At 39.7% G+C, this 24,234-nt stretch overlaps 1 protein-coding gene across 1 annotated transcript; it reads right to left on the reverse strand.

The window, feature by feature from the left end:
- Nucleotides 1-8,488: 8,488 nt before the first annotated feature.
- LOC104923131 (actin-related protein 3) lies at nucleotides 8,489-23,975 on the reverse strand. The gene is made up of 12 exons (XM_010736128.3): nucleotides 23,767-23,975; nucleotides 18,907-18,962; nucleotides 18,534-18,658; nucleotides 16,750-16,860; nucleotides 16,492-16,587; nucleotides 16,207-16,314; nucleotides 15,395-15,538; nucleotides 13,418-13,591; nucleotides 13,003-13,095; nucleotides 12,070-12,195; nucleotides 11,210-11,293; nucleotides 8,489-9,663 (listed from the first exon to the last, which is right to left on the reverse strand). The coding sequence occupies exons 1-12, from the start codon at nucleotides 23,808-23,810 to the stop codon at nucleotides 9,568-9,570; spliced, it is 1,257 nt and encodes a 418-aa protein (XP_010734430.1). The 5' UTR covers nucleotides 23,811-23,975; the 3' UTR covers nucleotides 8,489-9,567.
- Nucleotides 23,976-24,234: the final 259 nt, after the last annotated feature.

Raw genomic sequence — 24,234 nt, forward strand, 5'->3', positions numbered from 1 at the left:
AATCACACCCACATGGGCGTTGAAGTCCTCCAGCAGAACTATGGAGTCACCAGGTGGAATCCTTTCCAGGACCCCACCCAGAGACTCCAAGAAGGCCGGGTAATCTGAGCTGCTATTCGGTACAACTGGCTTCCGGTTGTAGTTTGGCGGGTTTTGGTTGCAACAGAGATCCCCTAGTTGCCGTTTATACTGTTTTCATGATTTCACAACTTCTATTGATAGTGTCTAAGTTTCAGTTGATATCAACCCCTCAGTTCTTTAATAATTTTAGACCAATTTCTAAACTTATAATTTTATCAAAAATGTTCGAAAATCTCAGCTTTTAGCTATTTTATGTGTCACAACAACCTCTTTAAAGACTTCCAGTCAGGTTTTAGAGCCCAACATAGCACAGAAACTGCACTCCTCAAGGTGACTAATGACGTTCTTTTAGCAGTTGATAGGGGCGAGAGCGTAATTTTATTTAATATTTCTTCTGATCCCTACCCTGGGACCAATTTGCTTTGGGAGACCCTACCAGGGGCTATTGCCCTGGATAACACCGCTTTCCAGGATCATTGAGATATGCAAACCCCACCACCCAGTAGCGATTCTTAGGGGGCAGATGGGTCCCTCTCTCCAACAACACACTCCAGCTCCTCCCAGGAAACCTGAAGGGTTCTCAGGCAAAATAAGCTTTTTCTGGGTTTGTCCTGGAGGGTCTCCTGCCAGTTGGATGTGCCCAGAACACCTCCAAAGGAAGGCACCCAGGAGGAATCCTGATCAGATGCCCAAACCACCTCAAGGAGCAGCAACTCTACTCTGAGCTCCTTCCAGATGTCCAAGCTTCTCACCCTATCTCAGCTACCTTATGGAGGAAACTAATCTCAGTTGCTTATATCCAATCTTATTTTTTGGGTCAGTAACCAAAGCTCATGACGATAGGTGAGGGTTAGAAAGCAGATAGACTGGAAAATCGAGAGCTTCTCTTTCCGGCCTAGCTCCTTCTTCCAACAGCCTAGTACAATGTCCGCATTGCCAGTCCCATTCCAATCCAATTTCATGCCACTCATAACCAAGACCTCGAGTCCTTCACTAGTGGCACTACCACCTCCCAATCATTTCAGTCATAACATAATAACACTGTACTCCTCAAGTTTATTGCAGAACCTGTGCTTTCACATTTGACGGCCAGCTGCAAACCAGCTAAATAATTTTGTACAAAATCATTTGGTCATACATACATACAACATAACCATGACATATTCAAAAGAAAGTAATAATAAACACAATGAAAGCTACATGCTGTCTGTTCATTGCTAGGATTTTTTTCCTAGAAATAGGATGGGTTTTTTTCTAAAAAATCATTTTGAGCGCTTAATACCAAGAACAGTGAGAACTACTGGGAACAGCTTCCTGGAAACATTACGTCTGTTCACTCTACTGGACAGAAAGACTCCAATTTCTCTTCGATCTTTCTACTTTTCTACATTTTGGGATAGGTGGCTTAGAAGACAGTTTAAAAATGAGTCTGGCAGAAAAATAAAACTTTTCACTGTTCAAAAATCCATTAGGGTACCTCAAGATTGAATTTGTCCTGAAGAAAGAATTTGTACATGCAGTTGTGACAGATTTTTTAGTTGAAACTTTTAAACTAGACTAAGGAATTACATGAGCAGATTACAGTTTCATATATATATATATATATATATATATATATATATATAATATATCTATATATATATTATATATATTATTATATATTTTATATATATATATATAAAAAAGAGAGAGAGAGAGAGAGAGAGAGAGAGAGAGAGAGAGAGGATATTTGAAAAATAATTGAAAAGGCAGGGGTAGCACAAAGAGAGGTTATTCAAACGGATTTTTTATTTATTTATGCAGCAGCAGAGATATAATTCATTCTTGTACATTCTTGATAGTCATGAATGAATTCATGCTTTTTCATGTATAAAGTTGTGATAGATACACACCATGACAAATATCCTTACTATACCTACCTGTTACTATTTATTTTTGTAGGACAATAGTACTGATACACTTGTTTTTACTGTTTTCTCTGGAGCTTTTTCACAGCCAGAGAAATTAACGCTACTCCTCCCCAAGAAGTCCATGAACAGTAGGGGCGATATATTACAACTTGAACGTCAGCAGCAGACCCTGAATAGAAACTGCTGCTGCTTTCTTTAACAATGCATGGTAAGGTTTTATTTTACAGGTGTGTAATTTTATACTGATTTCCTTAAACGTGTTCTGGAAATAACTGTGCAGTTAGGTGCTAATTGTAGGGAAAATAGAAACAGTGTTCACTTGGTACACTACCAGTTAATCAGTTCAAATTACTGGCTAGTATTAAAGTCCTTTTAGTCAGTGCACAGCAGATCAGCTAAACATGAAAAACGAAACAGAGAACAAAGATCCACTCGACTTTACAGGGCATGCTTGCTTCTTATTTTGTTTATTTTCTGTTATTTATTAATTGTTATGCACCAAAATACCAAGGCAAAGTCCTTGAATGTGAAAACTTGACAATAGACATAATTCCACATACTATATATATATATATGAAGAATAGTTTCCAAAAATAAAATGTCATTAAATAGAATAGTTCTTTAAAGGATATTCCTCTAAGCAAGATATTCTAGTATTGATGGTGTCTGAGTCTGTGGTTTGGCTCTTATGAATATATATTTAAATACCCCAAATACACACTCCCAGTACACAGACATGTATGTAAACAATGTGACTCATATTGCAGGTGCAATGTGAGCATTACTGTTTTAAAAGTATAAATAATTATATGTTGGTATCAATTTTTGGAATTTCAGCTACACATGTTTAAGAATTGGCAGACATGCAAGATACTGAAGCCTTGCTTGTACCTCGTAGTTGCACCTTTTCTCCTGAATAGTTTGACCTTTCCAAGATGTCAGACTGACAGCCACACTATGGCTTGTTTTACACCAAACAACAGTGGTGATGAGCCCGTTTGCAAATTATGCAACATGTTAAACATGTAATGAAAAGCTAGATATAAAGATATTTGCTAGATATAAAGATATTTGGCACAACATCTGTGTTTCTGCATCAGCACAAAGGAAGTAACAACCAGCTGTCTTTAGATTGATGCACAGCCTATTATCTGTGATTGGCACTCACTCAACTCAGCCAACATCTGATTTCCAGGCTGTTATTAAAGACAAAAAAAAAAAAAGATTACCTTTTCTTTTTCTTTCTTTTTCATTGAAGCACAATGACAAGCAATCACTGCACTATATGTGCCATTAGCCCTCAAATGAATCAGTACATTGGCTGTGGATTGAAAGCGATGAGTTAGGTTCTAAAAGGAAATGCCCCTGTCAAATCGATCCGCCTGCTGTGACATATCAGTATTTAACCTTCCTGCAATCTCGGTGGATGCTGCCTGCACACGGTGCCGGTATGGACATTAATTCCTCCCACTCATGAGACCTTTCACCTGCACTGCTGGAAAAAGCAGTCGAGCTTATGACAACGTATGAAGACACGCAGCGGATGTCTTGTGTCCATCTTGCTTTATGCATGTAGCTTGTAGACCCAAAGGAACTGCTTTTCATCAGGTTGTAAGTTCATACAAAGGTACAAAAGTCAAACAGTTCAGAAAGAAAAGAAAATATTAAGAAATGCAAAGAGAGTGACATCTGTTGGACGAATGAAGAACTTCATGCTCATGATGTATTAGACTCAAAATCCAAGGAATTAAAAAAAAAAAAGAGAAAATATCAGCACTTTGTGTTGTGTAAAGAGACACAATTTAAAAAGAAAACCTGGCATGATTCAAAAAGGTTAACTTCTGTAAAAGACATTTCAGCAGCAGACATATTTCAACACACAAGAATGAATTTCCTCACAAATTCTATCAAGTTAAATGTAGATGTCACAAGTCTGTTTCGTCCTTGCCTGCTAAAAACAATGTCACACAGAAACACTTTTCCAAATTGACTTCCTGTCAGGAGGATAACATTGTTTAAATGCAGATTTCCACCTGGTGTTGTGGTGTATTGTTTGACTTTCAGTAAGAAGTGATTACCTGCACCGGGGCAACACTCCCCCTCCATTTAGATGAGGCCATCAGCAAGTCAATTTGTCATTCATAGCAAAGAGATCAAAATGTTGAAAACAAGACTTTTAATAACAGAGCTCCAAGGACCAAAGTGACAGCCAAAGGATGTTGTCAATGTAACGGGGAAAATCGTGTTATAGATTTTAGAACTTGGCTGATTTGATCCCATTCAGCCAGCAGAGCATGAATTTGTGACTAGAGGATTTTCTCCCTGTAGTGATGTTTGAAACCACATTGTAGTTTTACTGCATATCAATCTGACAGTTGTTGCTCTTGAGTATTGCAACACTTTGCAATATATTTCTCTCCTTTTCAACTCATTGTGTATGTTTGTGGTCTGGGTTTCTGTTGGCCTGCCTGCCACCAACTGTCTCAGAGGGACAACTTCACTTGCAATTCTACATGTACTACAAGGACATGTAGTCTCACAAACAAGTTTGCAGTAGTGGTGCAAGAGTTTACTGAATGCTGCACTGAATTGGTAATGATATTTGTCAGAGATTTATATTTTATATAACATGGCAATTAAATAGTAAATTGAGTTTGATTAGATTCTGGCTTTGTCATATACAGACTGGTGACAAATTAAAGGGAAACAACTGAATAAATGATTAGAGAAACACACAGGTGCACTGCATGGTGCAGTTAAGCAGTTACCATCCAATCAAGCGTTCTGGCATGCATAGAAATGCTGAGCAGGCCCAGCTGACTCCGATTTTGTATCAAGATGGCAAGAGGGGCATTGTTGGGAGGTTCGGTCACAAAGACTGCTCAACTGGCTAATGTTCCAGTAGGAATAGTGACTAAATCTACATTTGGATCAATGAGACATACATCAGTAAATAGGATCGGAGATTGCTGTCGACAAAGCTCATTTGAAGACTGTGCTTCTCATGCATTAGTGTGATATGTAAAGAAATACAGAAGAGCAACTCCTTCAACTTCTTCAGGTGACTGAGAATGTCCATGCAGGATGTGAGCGTTAGCAAAAACAATCTGTCAATAATCACAAAGAGATCATATTTTTGTAGGGTCCTTCACCGTATTCTACAAGTGGGTGAATGCACCAAGACAACGGTTCAGACTTAAAGTGCCCTATAGTTTTGATTTGGCATATTCAATGACACAGTCTGTTGAATTCTGGCAACATAAAGAAAATTGTGATATTTCTGTTAAACTTCATGCCAAAAAGACACGCCCATGAGGGTGATCGGGTTAGCTGGACAGATGGTTATGCAGATCGCCGGATGGGCCGGTCTTGAGTCAGGTCTTTCTAAGGAAAGTAAAGCTAAAGCTCTCAGTCAAGCTGTTCATCTTGCTTAAAGGGAAGTGCCACTGCACATCAATACAAAGTTCCTCAAGGTGATCACCTTTATCCACCTAGCATTGCTATCCTGATGGGAGAGGTCTTCTCCAGGATGCCCCTCAAAGGGCATGTTAATGGTTCATTGGGTATGAAGATGATGTTAATCATATGCTGTGACCACATCCTAACCCAAATGACGACCTATGAAGGATTTTGGACCAACATGTTATACAGCACATACTTTTGGAAGAATGTAGTACAGTCCCTGAGACTTGTTGAATTAATGGAAAGGAGCATTAAAGCTGTTGTGGCAGCACATAAATATATAAAATAAATGTAGCAAAAACTAAATAAATACAGAGCTCTGGCATGGGCTAACATACAGTCAAGTTAAAGTTAGCTGGCAAAATAGCCATGGCTATTCTAAACTAAAGTTACATGTCTGTATTGCTTCTGTCAAACCAATCTGTTGGTATCGTCACCTTTAACCACTCCAGATTGAACTTGCTTTGCTTATTTTAAAGGTCAATAGTTCAGAGAGAATTTCGATGTGACATTTTCTTTTTTTCTGTATTGCAGCCTTTTTGTTCTACCCTGTCCTGACATTTCATAGTAATAAAATCCTAAAACTCCAGAGGAGGTTTTCTTCCAAGGCAGTGGGACTATTTCTAGCTCTCAGCATTTTTACCGACCCTGTGTCGCATGCGCGAAAGATGTGTACATGTACAGTATACTATGCTGTTACTTCTTGAGGACTGCCTAAATGTATGTAGATGATGTAAATAGATGTATGAACATTTGCAGTTCACATATTTTATCATCTTATGAATATTTCTTTGAAAGAAAGATTTCTCTTGGGAGAAGAAAAACGTGTCCTCTTTGGTATTCATATGCATCTTGAGGAAAAAAAAAACTCCACCTTAGCCTCGCATTACTAGTTTCGGTTAAACAAAGTCATGATTCCAAGCTGCATAGAAATTAGTCATTTTGCGTGCAAAACTACTGTTGTACACCCTCCCAATTTGGTGGTCTATTTAAGCTGTAAAGATTTCCCATCTCTCCCTGATCTGATCTGTCAATGCCATTGCTGCCTTGCATCAGAATCACCGCCTGTTCTTCAGCCCCACCACCCCGGCACCTGCAGGCTCTGGGAGGTTTAAGATATTTGTTCATGAGGTCGGAGCCTAGACGCCAAACAGCAGTAACAGCAATAAAACATTCAAATTGTGAGTTGTCTGACTGAAATATTACTTACTAGTTCAGAGCAAGAAGCCCAGCTTGGTGTTTGTCTCTTGCCTTTTATTTTTTTCTTCAAACAGTCATTTGACCTATATACTATAAAAATGATGCTACAACAAGTTTGAAATGAATAGTAGTGATGTTTCCATATCACTAACTCATTTACTTTGTAGTGCCACACACAGTAGCATTGCCAATCTTAGAAAAACATTCCCTCTTCCATCAGTTTCACTGATCCCAGCTCTGCAGCCGGGTCAAAATCCCCCAGAGGACTCCAGCGGTAAGAGCTCTTCAACAAGTATTTTCATCATCGCCCTCACTTTCTCGTGTGCAGTAAGCTGTGGTGGTTGCTGCTCATTCTCTGGAAGCACAGTCTGCTCCTACTCCTCAGCAATGCAAGAGAGCAGTTCAGGGATGCAGAGGGAAATTTGAGGGAATTTAGCCAAGCCATGATGTAACTGTCCGAACCGGCCCAGGGGGAAGACTTGTTCATCCTTGCCTAAGGATATATTTTTAGTCAGAAGCATAGGCTAAATGTTTTTCAGTGCTGCACAGTATTAAATTACAATCATGATTCTTGCAGTCACAAATGTGTGCTGACCTAAAAAGCAACAGTGTAGCAACAGCACAGTAAATCTAAAAAATGAGGCTTTGAGTAACGAAGATAATCTCTAAAAATACTGTGAGACTAATTTAAGCATCAAAAACGCTTTATATCATCGTCACAATTTACTCTTTACATACGTGATTTTCTACATTTGAATAGGGTAAAATGTTTAACTAAAAATCATTTTTTTCCATGTGTTTTGGAATAAATTCTAGAAATCAAACCATGAATTATATATGAACACACCCCCCTGTAAAAACCTCCAGAATGTAGACGGTTTGTAAGTGCTACTGAAGTGTCAGAGGAAAAAAAAAAAGTCACTTAGAGACTTAAATATTGTAAAATTTCATAAACTTTGCCAGACCCTATGGATAAACAGGGTGAAACATATTTAAGTAATAGATGTCAACCTGAAACTTCCCTAGCTGACAATTAAGACAACAGGATTGTTTTTATACATCAAGTATTCTGAAATTTTATGTTAAAATATGCAAATGAGGCATTATTTAATGCTAACTTTTGTTGAAATCTGGAAACACAAAAAGTGAAACACCTAATGTGGATTTTTGCATTATGATGCACTGTTTGAATTTTCATTAACTCTTTATCACTTAAAATCCTCATCCCACATTAATGTATGCGGAGACATTAACCTTGTATTTTGCTATTAAAAATCTTATTTAACTTTAATTGGCTCTTCACCCCTCCACCAGTCTAAATTCTTGTCTTTAAGTATATCAGTACTCATATTACATCATAAATGTCCCTACCTCCTACAATTTGGTGCAGAATTCATAATAAAATCAGCTAGTAAAGTATACTGAATCTACCTAAGTAATTACCATGTATAACTTGGGCCTCTACAAAGTAGCTATAAACCAATGAAAGATGAAGGTACACTGTGGCCCAAACTGCATAAAAAAAGTCATTGTTAGCTGACTTTAATGACCAAATGGCTTTATCAATGGCCCGTCACCCAGCTCTGTGTTTTGGAAAATGGAGATGTAGAAAAGCAGTATTTAGATCAGGCATGCCAAAACCTTTCATGAGCCACACGGAGAAAACAGTAGCATTTTAAATGTACGAGACCATGTTAATAATCGAAAAAATTCTGGGGCAATGTCGTCTCAGTATTTCGAAAACTCTTCCACAGTAACCTTTAAACAATTTATCAAGACGCAAAAATAAAATCATCAAGAACTCAGCAGAAAAAATAAGGAAGTGACAACCAATATTCCAGTATTTAGAAACAAATTTGAGCCTTTATTGGAATGTTGCAAGGCATTAAATACACAAATCCCATTCTTTTAATAATTTGGCATTTAATAATAAAAAAACTTCTAGTCTAACAATACTGGTCTGACAGTCGTCCTTATTCAGTTTCATTTTAAGCTCAGTAAGTCCTCTCTTTTCTCTCACTGCATCACAGAGGTGGAATCCTGACATTGTCTTAAGTGAAAGCAGAAGTGAATTAAATGTACTGGATGAAGAATTAAAGGGCAGACAGCGATGACACGTGTGGGGAATAACAGGAGAGCACCTACTCAAACTTGAGAAAATACTGCGTATCAAAGCTGCATTGTGGGTTAAAACAGTCTCTTGCTCATATGGTATCCGTGATTTTTTTCTCTTTTTTTTACCCCTGATTTCCCAAGTTTTACATATAAAAAAACTTTTGTATGAAATATAAACAAGCTCTTACTGTGATACACAAACGTGCATTTGAAGTTGGGAAACAAAAATGCAGAAAATAAAAGGAGACAACAATATGTTCTAAACGTGTCAATGATCTTAAGAGCCATTAGATCTCGCCTGGACTGGATAAATAATATGTTCTGGTGTCAGGAAATGACTATCAATGCTTTTATCAACATCCCAGGCTCCACCAACACCATCTTTATACTCCTCATCATCATAATCTTTATCATCATCATTACTCTCTGCATGTTGCTCAACAGATCCAGAAATATTCTTTAAAATTGTTTTGGCTTACAAACCATTTTCCCTCATTTTGAATAGAAAGAACAAAAACAAAGAAATGAAAAAAACTCCCGGAACATTCACAATAAATTTTCCAGCCAGTTTGTGTTTGGTCTGGTCTCTTTTCATTTTTTCCCCCCTCTCCTTTTTATATTCTGGATCGCCTTCTTGTCCCACACATCCATAGCTGAACAAGTAATCAAAAAGCACAGAAGCGCCGCCGTCCTCCACCTCCTGAGCCTGTCCTTTACACAACCTAACTTCACTGCCCCCAGCCCCTCCCCCCCCAATGCAGCCCCCCACCCCCGCTGTTAGACTTTAGGAGGTCCAAAGTTAGGACATGACTCCAAACACAGGGTTGTGGCGACAAATGCTCGGCCCAATTTCTTCGTAGTCCTTTTTGGTGTGGCAAACCTGGTAGAACTCAGGCTGTGGAGGTACAAATGAAGGTGAAGATGAGTACGGACATAAAGGAACAGTAAAATATACAGAACAAGCTGCGTATATTTACATATCTATTTTCTACAGGTGGTGTTTTCTTTGTTCAGGCAAGATGGTTATTTCATGTATTTTAAACAAACTTCTGTGGCCGTTTGAGGAAAAAAAGTAGCACTTTCTTTGCACCAAAGGACCTTTCTGAGACATACCAGATGGCAGATGTTTTTAGAAAGAAAATGTAAAAGCTTTAAAGTCTGAAACTTTAATTGTGTGGGTTTTTTTCTGCTACAGCACACAGGTCTGCTCTTTTACTTTTTTCTAATATTTAAATGATGTTATCATTGTTACTTTAGATAGAAACATAAGCCTCTCCTAGAATGTGACAATCCTGCAGGTTTATGCTTTGACCAGCAGTTTTAATTATTCACTGTCACTGCAGACAGCTCAAAATACAATTCCCATCAACCTCTGCGGCTGTTGTCAGTGAGGTGAAACCGTCAGAGGCATTATTCACAGCACTAGTGAATTGAAAACACTTTGTGGGTGCAGTCAGTTACTTCATTTTATCCATATCCATAATTGAAACTGAATGGATAGATTTTGACATTAATCTTTAGCTTTACACTCCAACAGTATTTTAAGCTCCATGATCAAATGTTTTTTGTTGAAATGCACCTTAGGGGTAGGGTTAGATGATCGAGCAAACCAGCCTGTTTTGAGTGGAACTAATAATCAATAAATATATAAAAATATAATATATAAATCATCAAGAGATGACATCAACAGAGGGCGACAATGTTTGATTATAATTACACGCAAGCTTTTCTTCAGTTATTACAGATGTTTGTATTTATGTTTGCTCTACAGGTCAAGGAAATCCTCTTTGGCTTTTGGGTTTTAAACTATGCAACTTGAAACCCCATGAAAGCGCTTCAGAAGCGGAGCAGTTTTCCCACCAGACTTTGTTTACTTGCTCAGATTTTGTCGTTTTCTATAGTTGAGGTGCTTCCAAATATAGTTTATTTATTTAGCTTCTGACTGTTTTTACAACCGTCAGTTTCCACGGGGTGTTTTATTTTGAAAATTGACCAAATAGTTGTTGTAGTTGTAAATAATAATGTATGTCCTTTAACTGAGAAACCCGAGATGAACAAAAAAACAATTATTATGATCAGAGAACAATGCTACCCAACATCAATTAGCCTTTCGTTATCACCTGTCAGACCTTCGCTCTCTATCATATTTCCCGCTGGTAAAATGATCAGCTTCACTGACACAAATAACTCATCAAGGGGGAGTAAAAAATGAATAATGAAATGTCACGACCACCCACAGCATGCACTTCCACACAGTAGGACTAAAATAAATCACACAACAAATAAGGATTGAATCAAAGTGCTGCATGCCCTTCAGTGTCACACAAGATGAAAGCCACGCTAATGTTGGTGAATCTAAAAGTAGACATCGTCCTCCTGTCAGAACATATAAGTAGTAAATGATGATGAAGTAGTGCGGGAATATTCTCTGAAATACTTACAGTTGATGCTAACATTGATCCACCAAACCACACTGCATATCTCTGCATATGATGAGTGATAACTTGGACGTCGATTGGTTTGGGCTGTAGACGGAGGACAGAGAGAAAAACGGGAGATCAGTTACACTTCAGGAAGCATGGGAGTTACAGCACGGGATGCAATAGTGACGGGATGACATGGTACAGAAAATAAGCGTCAGGGTTTTTGTTCATCACACCTTCCTTTTTCTTATTTTATACTCTTTTGTTTTACTTTATAAATAAAAGTATAAGTACTCTATATGGGCATATGTTTTATATAACATATAAATAAATGTACATGTATGGTTTACATACTGTACATCGTGTACAGTAAGTAAACGAGTACGAGTCTGTATACACATCGACATTGCCTGTTCATCTATGTCCAGGATATTTTGGATCAAAAAAATGTTTGCTGCAGTCAAATCCTGCTCAAATTGTGAAGCTCAGCATGTTTTCTATTTATTTTCTGGACTCGGATTAGCTACGTGCACCATCTGCTTCTGCCTGAGGTGGATTTACAGATGCCAGTCGGTTCAGCCTCAGGGTGGATGACATTTAACATCTCATCACAGGTATTACTTTCACAGCTTGAAGGCAACAGAGGCTGACTATATACTTCTTCCCTAAACATGAAACATTTCACTTGTAGATCAGGTCTGTAAGAAATTAAGACGTTTGCTATTGAAATCAGCTAATCTACATTCAGTACACATCTGTACCAACAATAGCTGTAATAGTGGGAAAGGACAGAAAGACAGTTCCACTCTTCACACAGTGATTGGGTTTTGTCGAGCAGCATCGATCTTTACTGCGTGTAAATTAATGTGTACTCTCACCTTGAGCTTGCCTCCACTCAGCTCCTCACTCATCTTCAGTCGGGCATCAACCGTCCTCTTTAAGTCTCTCTGCAGACGACGCCCAAAGTCCCTGAACATGGTGGAGCCTCCTGACAGAACAATGTTCTGTGGAGAAAAAGGTGATGGGGATTACAAAGCTGTAGAATGAGAAGCACTTAACATCTGTGACCTGCAGCTGGCCAGTGGTCAGGCCGTCTGGAAAAACAATCCACTTGTGTTGGAAGTGTGTGCAGCACAACTTGGTGATGGGAAATACCACTTGATGAACAGGGATGCATCAATCTCACTCACTTCCTTTTCATCATTTTAGTCTCACAAAGAGTCGAGGCTGTGACACTAAATCCTGACCCTACTAATCACCCAAAACATAATTTTTCACTTTAAACACATTCATCGCTGGTGAAATTAGTCCTCTGGAACATCCCTAATTTCAGCGTCTACTTCCTCTGTTGAAATTAAACAAAACAATTAATTTAGACTACTTTAAAAAGGTAAGACAATGCTCAGAATCAAATCTATCAAATGTATTTAGCTAAATTTAAAGACCATGTCAGTAAAGGCGTTGGGAAATACTGAATACTGAAATAGGAAACATTGAGACAATCATCCTGCCAAACGGCGTGAATGATTGCGAAACAAATTAAGATGCTGTTCATGTTATAAGACAAAGAGTGAGATCACTCTCATAGCTGCGTGAATGTTGCCGGACACTTCATACATGAGTTACATCAAGTTTTATTCATTTTTATTGAATACTTTGATTTTCAGTTTTATTATACCATTTTTTACCACCGCTGGCTGGATTTTGACACAAACAGCAGTGTAGCTGTTTTCGGATTTGCTGTTGCCTTACTTTTTCCATCAAATGTTTCTCATGTGATACTTCATCATCCAGTCATCACGTTAGCTTACCTTATAGAGAGGACGCCTGACATCAATAGGGCAGTTCTGAATGACTTCGTCCACAACTTCAGAGATAGGCTGGGTGAAGTCAGGGTTGGCAAACTGCGATTGTAAGTAAGCAAAGAACAAAAACAGTTATTACCACATTCCATAATGTGTCAGAGCGCTGTGCAATAACACCTGCCAATAAAGAAACAGCGGTGGAGAGGTAGCTTAGCTAACTGAAGGTGTGACACGTCATGTTCACAGTCAGGAAGTGTTTGAGGGTTCACCTCTTTCTTTTCCCTCAAATCAGTGCATAACTTAGCAAAGCAAACTGTTGAAGAAGGCAGTAGTTCCCATGTCTGTCTATTCTTTGCCGGCTTGAATAATGTGAAGTTGTGTTTCCTGCTTCGATTCATGCTGCATTACTGCATTGACCAACCTCTGGGTGGAAAAAGATCTCAGGCCCCAGGAAGCGCTCGTAGCCCACATCGATAGTGAACTCCTTCTTGCTGATGGAGTTGATGCCGGTGTACTGCTTGATCCACTTGGAGCCGTCCGTGTCGTACTTGCTGAACTCTTTGACTAGATCCGGGCACACATAGCTGAACCGCTCCTGATGGAGAGAGAAAATATAAGCTCCATTGTAAAATATATTAGAATAATAATATAGCTATTGGAAATGGGAAGATATGTATCTATCCTCATGAATATCTCTTTGTTTAGTTTTATTTTTTCTTTAATGTACAATGTCAAAAAGCAAAACCCATTTTGTATTTGGTGTCTTGTTTGACACGGACATCTTACTCTTACTGTTTCAACAGCTGTCGTACGACAACCACAGATGCAATCAGCTGAAGGTCCCCAGTTAACAGGTCACATTTGTTATTGTGTTGTGAGAAAGTGATGACAGCAGGAACTGTTTTTGCTTTCCTTGTCGGTGTAGTCTATCTACAGCTATTTGGGCAGATATAAAAACTATTAAAAACTGATTTTCAATATGAATTATACCATGAGCTGTACAGCAGTGAAATTAACACTTCTAGACAAGTCTGGCAACCTGCACGATGTCCATTCCCTCAGTGCTAATGCTAATTTTTTGAATTCACATTATTTCTTGTTCGTCTGTCTCTGGGTAATGAAAAATGGTCCTTGACACTGAGAACAAAGTCTCGGATAACAAGCTATTTAAAAACATGAGGCAATGGTGGACAACTGAGGTGAATCAATAAATTGTGGTGACAGGAGAAGCAACAATGAATGAAGGTAAACGCTGTCAACATGAACTACGTGTGACTATGTGAATCCAAATTATTTGGTGGTGTACGTTTGGAGACACAAAGATTAAACTGCAAAAAAAGTAACTTCTATAGTTTATCTTCTTTGAATCTGTGTTGTCATGTCCTACAAAAAGAATCATCTACAGCTTGGGTCGATCTCAGTTTGAGAAACAGTGGTTATTACCAGAAATATAAAGCAAAAACAGAAGTAGTGGGGTTTTTGAAGGACACCAGCTGCATATAGCAGACAGACCAACAGTGTCACCTGGTGTTCTCATGAAGAAAAACAATGAATGTCCAATTTTCCACCTAATTTTTCAAACTGCAGAATACAATCCATCGCTGCCTCGATGGTAAATGGAGCTAGAGGTTGAAGAAAAAGCAGCCCTGTGAATATTACCTGACCTGTAATGACTTCCAGTAAAAACATATCTCAATATTCATGTTTCACATGGCCTGTTTAAGGTAAATGACCGATTAAAAATAATGAGTTTATTAACATTATATTTTGTTGAAGATTAATTAACTTACATGTCTCAGTTACAAGTATTGTATGTCATTACTTTAACCAACCTTTAATTTATCATATTTGTTACGTGCCGTAGTGGGTGTGTCTTGTGTCGTAGTGGGTGTGTCTTGTTGTTTGTGCTCTTGATTGCAGGTACCGCCCTTTTCCTCACCTCCCTCAATCAGCTGATTGACCGATCAACGCCGGTAGGCTATAAATGCCTACCGGGTGTCTCAGTGTGGTGTGTGATCCCGCAGCGAGTGGTTCGTGGTGCGTGGTGGTGTGTTCCCGAAGAGAATTGGAGAGAGTGGTTCTTTCGTGTGGCTTATGATCGTTCCTGGCACTCATCATAACGTTTGAGATAGCCTTTACTTTTCGTTGTTTGAACTGTGTTTCTGAATAAATCCCTGCACTTGCAGTCGGTCCTTTGTTAATCCCCTTGTTTTTTTGGTCTTTTCTTTAATTGTTACTGGCCTGAATTCCCCTAGGCTGAGTCTTGCCCTGTCGGGTCGTAACAATATTATATACTAACTTGTGTTTGTTGTAGCTACTCAGCAACTTAATCTAATTTATTAGAGTCATCAGCACCCTATTAGCAGAGGAAGTGGCTGATGGACAGCTGATGACCTACCTTGACTGCCTTGGCAGTCTCCAGCGACTGCTCCGGTGGGATGCCCACCTCCCTCTCTCTCAGGAGCTGCTGGGTGAAGTAGGTGATGTCTCGTCCTGCGATGGGAATGTGCTTTATACAGCTGCCAATAACATAACCTTCAGCCTGAGAGAGACAGAAAGTTATATGTCACATAATGTGCAACGTAGCAGAGAAGTACAAGTGTGTAGAAAACACAAAGAGACAGTGAGTCTACAGTTGTTACAGCTTGATGTTTTTCCATCAGATCAGTGTACTGTGAGGCCTTCTCCATGTCCCCACAGTATTGTATTTGGCTTGTTTTTTTGCATGTTCAGCACGGGCTGCAGACATGCTGATTCAGTCACCCAGCCTCTAAATATATTTTGCAAGCACATTTCCTAAAATCTGAGTAATTCCTTCCAGCCTCTGAAACAGTGGCCTACTTTTAAATATCAAAACAGTGCTGTTACTGTGCGAGTGGACAGGTGGAAAAACATTTCTTTTAAAAGGAGGGAAATTCTTCATCATTGTTGACATAGTGTCTAAAAACTTCTTCTTTACACACTGCTGCTCCGAAACACGATTTCACCAGTGTTTGTGTGAAGAATCACAAATGAAGGGAATGAACACAAAATTCAACTGAAACTATGTTCTGAATGAAGCAGAATTAATGTGTCTTAGAAATTCACAGCAGCAAAGCCACCAGAGGAATAGATGTTTACTAGAACGGAGGTTTAGGAGCATACACATAAGTGCTGATGCTACAACAACTAGGAGGAAACGAGTGTGTGCCTGCCAATCTGGAAACTCACCACAGGGATGACATGGGTGACGCCGTCTCCGCTATCGATGACGGTGCCTGTCAGCGTCCTCTCTCCCACCTGTCTGGACGTCCAGGAGGCTGCTAGAGCAAGCACAGCCTGCCACACACACACACATTTACAGAGAAATGTCAATACTGATAATATCCTGAATGCATGTTCACCCATTCACATGTACAGTGCAGAGTGCACTGTTATGGTCACATGACTAGATTGTGGTCAGATCAAGAGCATTTCCTTGTCATACACAAAACTAGATGATCCAGCATATCTCACCTGCACAGCAATGTACAGCCCGGGTACATTGAAGGACTCAAACATGATCTCGGCTGTGTACTCTCGGTTTTCTGGTGTGTTCAGAGGAGGCTCTGTCTGCAAACGGACAATAAGAAGCCCAGTAAAATTATTCTTAAACACGTTAATCTATTCATTTATTTGGCTGTTGTTTGTGCCGGTATTGTTAATTTCACACAAAGAGAAGAAAGCAGGAAACGTCCATTTGTTCTGGATTGACCACATTTTTAGGCCCCTTACCAGGAGGAAGTAGTGGTCCTCAGGCTCAGCCCTCAGGTACTTGAAGATGATCTGCTCCATGAAGCGCTCCATTAGGTCCCAGTCCTCCACAATCCCATGACGGATTGGCCACTGTTAGCACAAGGGTTGAGCTAATTAGAAAACTGCCCATGAGATACACATGCAACATGGTTGGTTTCTATTAGATCACTGCACAGGAGACCTCTATTCCACTGGTTCCCAACCTGGGTGCCCTGACCCCCACTAGGGGTCACCAAAGCTTCACTGGCAGTAGCAAGATCTCCTTGATTTTGAATAGGCACAAATCTCAACAATCATTTATTTGAAGAAAACTAAATGTAATTGTTGTTTTTAAAGTCTAAAAAACTGATCCTTTACTGTCTGCATTAAGTAGTACACAGTTAAAACAACCAAAGAGCCAACAGAACAAAGGCCAAACATCAGAGAGAAGAACACTGAATGCGTCTAAAAAATAAACCTTTTAAGTATGAATGACTGCTAAAAATTTGGGGGGATCCATAACATAGACAGGGAATTATATAAGAAGTTTATTGTTACCCACTAATATGAAATATAATATGATGCTTAGTTAGGCGGCATTGGTTTAATCAATTACACAAAAAATGGTGTCTTAAGGAAAAGGGTTGTGAACCACTGCCCTAAAACACTGACGCTGAATATCTGTTGTGCAATCCAACATACAAGTTAGTTGTGCATGTATTTGCTGTTTATGAGCAACAGTCCTTAGAAGGAGTTACTGAGCAGACTTTCAGTTCTTATTTTCTACATTTTTGGTGACACAACAATACTTTCAGAATTAAATGTCACAACAAGTCCATCATCATAAGATCGTAACCACTCTGTTTTCAGAAAAACACTGTGACAGTAACGTCTGAAATGCACAGCATGTAAGTCGTGATGTCATGCAGATGCAGCTGATTGCCATCACCCACAACACTTGCGTGGGCACGAAGGTAGTTCTGTAAACAGTTATAATAATGTCCAGAGCTTATACTCACTAACGCTTCCTTAAGAGTGACACTAGTTTGAGAAACTTTAACTTTTCACTCTTTCAAATTGACTTTCCCCCCAGTAAACATTTGAGCAAACACAGGTGTCACAAATAACAAACATTATGGCTGCATTCCATTTAGGTGTTTCAGGTGTAGCATACACTGTGTCCTATACTAATTGAGTAGTATGTACCAAGGGCTGCGTTGGAAAAATCTCAAGTCTGTCTGTCATTAACACTGAGGGCGGCACTGTCAATCGATACGTAGACCGCCTGTAATAGACCACCTGTCCAGTTTGTGGCGAGTGTGCAGCTTAATCACATATTGTCTGGTAGTTTTCTCTTGATCTCACATTCATGATCTTGTTGTCTTGCTGGTTTCAACCATCTCGTTTGTCACTTGTACATACATAGCCTAGCTATCCCAAAAAGTTTCCAAAAAGTTTCCTTAAGAGCCCAAAAAAAAAAAAAGAGAATCAGAGACAAACAACTCATACTATTAGCCAGTGGCAGCTAATGTTAGCAGTGAAGCTGCATTTCCTTTGTGTGGAGAACACTGTTAATTTGCATATATACTGTAATTATAAATTGTCGTTACTTTTCAAGTGGGAACATTCTAATCTTGGGTGTTGTACTTGACATCTAAAAGAAGCTGGTCCATCGAAAGAAACCAGGAATGACTTCAATGTGACTCTGTCACAGGACATATACTAAATTTACACTTCTCTCCCAGTCGCTTCTGTGGGTTTATTAAGCCCTCAGGGTCACGTACTTTAGTGGAATATGTGGGCTTGTCTACTGCTTCGTCTCCGATGTAGAAATCCAGGTCATCCACCCCTTTCATCATCCTCCGCTGGGCCTGGTCTCCGACCTTGGCTGACTCTTTGATGGCGATACCTGACAAGAAAACAGAGAATTCACTAAAGAGGAAAACATCTCTTACAGAGTCATGCACATTTTATTGGTAAATAAGTTAAAATGATCACAAACTATTGAAACTTTTTTTGTTGGAACTGATTTGTATACAATCTGATAATTGAATGAAGGTGTTCCTCTTATCAAAAGATGCAACATGGTCACCGTTAGTGTCACTGGCCTGGTTTTGCCTGGTGCAAGGGGAATTCAATACACACTGAAATACTCACATGATGGAACGATGAACTGTGGCTCTGTGTTCCCTGCATACCCCAGTTTGGTGTAACTGAAAAGAAAAGCATCACGTCATTACAGAGACGCTGCGGCTTCAGGACAAAACCAACCACCTGCTACACTACATTTGCATGCATGAAAGTTTACTTCAGTAAAGATTATTTTTGGCTGCTGTCTCCCATGCTATCGTTTTGATCAATGCCATGACTGTCCTTTGGTGGCTTGGTTGGGTGCCAAAAGCAGCGGCAACTATGCAGTTTGCTAATGGGAGGCCATTAAAAGAGCCATTCATGTCACATTGGGAAACTGAAGACTATTCATATTTGTGTAGGGGGTAAAAAAAGATCACTTCTGCATAAAGTGACCATCCTTAATATAGACGAGATGTGACCTCAGCTGCTGCCTTTACTGCCTATGCAAGCAAAAGAGGAAGTGGTGTAAATAAAAGAAATGATGCAAGATATTTCTTAAAATTGTTATAGCTGGGACACATAAGGAACATTTCCACTTCTGTGCTTGTATCACATTCAGTTAAAACATCTTCAGCCTGAGCATCAAAGACTTCAGACTTCACAGCCTTCTCTATGTCTCTGCTCGGTACAAAGGGTGTTTAGCAGGGCACATGCAGACCAGATGTAGTTCTGACTGGGGGAGGCCCAGACAGAACTCCCATACATCCTGCACACAGGACCCAAGAGACTGATAGAGGACACTGCTGACGACTGCCAAAGCACTGTGGGCATAATAGGCCACATCCTGGTCATAACAGTGGCTCCTTTGAATTTAACTTTATGAAAAAGAAGCAGGGAGGGCCATATCAGCAGTCTTGAAAATGACCAGATTTGGTCTCAAAGTGGCTAAAATGTGAGTTAACAACAAAAGTCTTTGGGTTTGCTAATCTGCATGCTAATGTAGAAATGTTTACATTCAACCTGGAACACATTTATGAATGTGTTCACATTTCCTGTCCTGAACACCAATCAAAGGTTTCTTTTTCCTGGATTACAGGAAATGGTGTTTTTAATGTCTATGCACACGACGACTGGTGCTTGTGTAGAATATAGTAAGGAAGCATAAGTAGCAAAATGTTATTAAATTTAAAATCGAGGCTGACAAACATGCCCCCTGAGTGCTAAAAACATAATGCAAAAAAAGATCAAATTTGACACACAGTAGTTATTATGATTACTGTTATTAAGAAAAGAGATTAAGTCCTAAACATGAGTTCAGCATGTGTGCCGCATGTGTAGCAAAGAGACAAAAACGGAAAGTCTGCCTCCCAGCTAGATAGACACCCACAGCCTAGATTTATGTCCTGCTTTCCTGTGTCAAATAGCATCGCCACACCTACCACCACTACTACTAGTACTACTACTACTACCCACTTCAACTTTGTCTGGAGTTGAAACATAGTGTGGTTGTGTAAATAAAGTTATATAATCTAATCTTGCAACTTTACCTATCTGTCAGAAGCGCGTTCAAAAACCAACAGACCTGCCAATGTTGATATTTTAAGGTAGAGCCAGGAGAAAGAATGCAGTAGGAATACACAATAGACAGTGTTCAAATACAGAAACTGGAGGAAACACTTTTCAGGACCACTGTGTGCACTATTACTAAAAAAAAAAAAATAGCACACTAGCTTTAAAGTTGTAAAAAGGTTGACGTTTATATTGTGTAACATAGACAAATTCTTCCACTCACTGCTTCTTCTTATGATATGTCATATCTCTGAGCTTGAAAAAGTTTAGTGAACTTTTATGAACTTTTTAATGTTAATAATAAATAAAGTGTCAATGTGCTTTTAATTATTTGAAATTTAGCACAATAACACACGACATTTGTTGAGAACAATAAGGACAACATATTGTCTTTGGTTGACATTATTTTCTACAACACTACAGCGACTCTTTAGGTTTGGACTGAAGGTAACTGTCAGCGGAGACTGAACAGTGAAGGTCACTTCAGATAAGCGTGTCAGATAAAAGCTCAAACTGCAAATCGTTAAATGTCATATATGGAGGTGCTTTTTTAAGAGTTCAACACTTTGTATCGCTGTGAGAATTATTATTATTAAAGCTCATAAACCCAAAGCTGCCCTATTCAAGATTTTTATGTTTACAATTAACAAACGCCTTTGTTTAGTCATCACTGAACGCTGCATCTTTCAGCTCATCATTTCTGTTTTACATCGCTGTAAATTTACTGTTTAATTCAATCTCATCACTTTAAATCAACCCCGTTTTCAGCCAAAGCATGTTCAGTGAAAAAGACAATAAGTCCTCTGCCTTACAATCAGCACATAGGTAAAGTCTGGAACTAGCTGGTGAGAATTTAGCAGACATAAAACCAGATAGTTTCTCAGGTGGTGTAAACTAAGTCATGTCTAAAAGAAGATATTGGATATGCAGTCATGAAAGTCAAAATGTTAAACGTAGCTCCGGGTCTGTTAGATGTGTGAACAGGTGACTGTTTGCTTACATCACATCAGGTGATGGTGCGTGTTGTGCTTTTACTGCTCTCAAGGAGTCAGAAACTATGAATCAAGCTGGAAATAAATAGTAATGCTTCATTTCATATGATCAAATACTGGATAAATAATAACAAAATCTTGTTTTGCATACTGGACCTCATGTCCAGTAAGGTCCTTTAACTAAAAAAAGCTAAGCCAGTGAAAGAGAACGGACAATCTCCTCAATAAACATCCATTTGTTTCAACATAAAATACATCAGTGTGTTATTATCATTGCAGTCATCAGTGTTATGATAGTGTTCTTATCGTCCCTTTCCTTTGTTGCTAAAAATATATTTTTTAAAAAGCCTGGGTTGGTGTTCAGAGATATCAACATCTGCTTCATGACAGCAACAAAATGTAGCAGCCGTACTCTGAACACCTTCATACCACAGAACAGTCTCGGCTTGTCTACCTCAACCTGCCTCGACAAGCACCACAACCATACCACTGATTGCACAGGACAGCTGGAGCCGAGCACAACCACCAGCGGAGCTACTGGAGTAAAGCATTTTGGTCAGACTATTATTTCTTTGTGAATCGTATACCTTGATATCTTTAGCTCAATTAAATGTCTACGGTTCTGGCAAATGTAGGTCTACTTTACCTTGTAATTTAATTCATAACTGTGCTGACTGAGGCTCATTGATGACTCCAGCCTTGTGTTATGAAATGTCAACTGTTTGCTTAAGACAGACGAATGACTCCACCCAACCCTTCGACTGCACTGAGCTGCTACACCTGAGATTGTTTTTTTTTTTTCTGTTACAGAAGCCTTGATTTGACCATGCAATGCTAGTTTTACACAAAAGACAACCTAAACAAACCTACACCCGAAGCTGGATGCAACTGTGGTTCTTTCATCGAACGATAAAGCAGTCTTTTCTAATAACAGCAGGCCGACTGTTTAGAAGGTTGCTGTGTAATGGAAGTGGATTTGTCACCGTTTGGACATCATGAGCATGACTCAGAGACAGCTGCTGAATTCCCTCAACACATCTGGCAATAACTGGTACACTCTGACTAAGCAGCAAAGCCGAACGATGACAAAGACTCTGCTTTAAAACAAACCTCAATCTCAAAATGTGACTATGACCGTGAGTTATTTCCGCACATTGATGTTGGAACATATGTGTTATGACTGTAAGGCTTGGCCAGAAAGTAGAAGCCATCTGCTTGATGAGTAGAAACCAGTACGGGCTAACCTAAATCTCAGCTGCGCTTTCTTTCTTTTGCTGTCCGAGTGGAGATCAGTAGCAGCAGCAGACTGGTTAACACCCTGGAGGGAGGAGGACGATGAGGAGGAGGAGGGGGATGAGCGAGGAAGTATGCGATGTGAGGAGTGACGAGTTCAAGCCTCTACATGCAAGAAATGTAAACAATTTGTAGCCCCCCCATAAAGCTGTTATTTGGGTGAAATGTGCATGCTTTGCATTGGTTTTCTTTCTTCCTCAAAGTGAGAGAGGAGGAGGATGTGTACAACTACAATGAAAAAGTTCAAATAATTAATAATAACTTTCATTTAAAAGAAAATAAAACAACTAGCTGACACCAAAAGCAGGAAAAGAAGTCTTCACACTAATCAATACAAACACTGCTGCAGGGGGGGGGGGACTAAGGGGAAACATCTAGAGTTATTTTGTATGAAATGTGCCGCTAAAGCAGATTCACACCGGGTCAGAACAAGTGAGACAATAAAAAGGTTTGGGGAAAAACCATCGGTTGCACGGCAAAGAAGAGAAATTAGAGAAGTTAATCAAAAAAGCATGCTCGGATGCCGAGAGACGACCATATATGGACTAAAAAGCGTGAATGAGGAAGTGTAGGCTGAATAGGAAGTAGTATTGCGCCTGCTCAAATCCAGACCGACGACAGAAAAAAGATTTGCAAAGAAACGGCCGCTATCTTCACGGCGACACCCGTTACCGTGGAAACTGTGTTGAATTAACGTCAAAGCTTTTTGGGTATAAATGTCAATAACGGCGTGCCCAGGCCAAATGAATGAAGGGGAGGCTTCCTCAGCCAGGTTTCGGTCTTGCAACAAGCACCAGCTTCTTTGCAGAGAAATGCCTTCCGACAGGAAGAAAACACAAGGGAGGTGAAAACCTCGAGCTAACAAAGCAGGGCATGAAACAAATGACCTGACCGGGTTTATCTCACAGAGAGAGGGAGGAGAGAGGAGGGATATGTTAGCACGTTAGCTCGCTGGCTCTCTCTGCACACACACACACACCCAGTCGCTGCTGCTGACACTGACAGTCCCTAACCGTGTTCAGCCTCTCGGTGACACCCGAGCCCCCTGTCTGCTACGGAGCTCCGGGTTTTTTTTTTTTGAACAGCTTACCCTGTGCCGCAGTCGACAACACACGCCGGTAACCGTCCAGCCATGTCTCCCCCCGTGTCTCTGCGGTTTAGAAACGGTTAAACGTGATGGATAGCAGGCTGTGTCGGCTGGAGGATCTGGCAAAGCCGTCCACAGGCGGAACCCTGAGCCCGCAGAGTGCTGTTTCTACTTCCGCACTCGGCTTCTGGCAGGGCAGGGAGAGGCAAGATGGCGGAGGCCGGGTAGAGCGACGCAGGCTGGGCTGAGCAGCTGTCAATCACCGAGAGAGGACGGCCCAGTTTACATAACATCCATCTGATCACTGTGTCTGTCAAACATCTATATACTGTCTGTTTCTATCCAGGGTGCTTACCATGAATTATCATAATCATCATGGTTATTATTATTATGATTATTATTATTGTTGTTGTTGTTGTTGTTGTTGTTGTTGTTGTTGTTGTTATTATTATGGTTATTGTTGTTGTTGTT

Source organism: Larimichthys crocea, chromosome XVIII, assembly GCF_000972845.2.
Source record: "Larimichthys crocea isolate SSNF chromosome XVIII, L_crocea_2.0, whole genome shotgun sequence".
In the NCBI taxonomy this organism is placed as follows: domain Eukaryota; kingdom Metazoa; phylum Chordata; class Actinopteri; family Sciaenidae; genus Larimichthys; species Larimichthys crocea.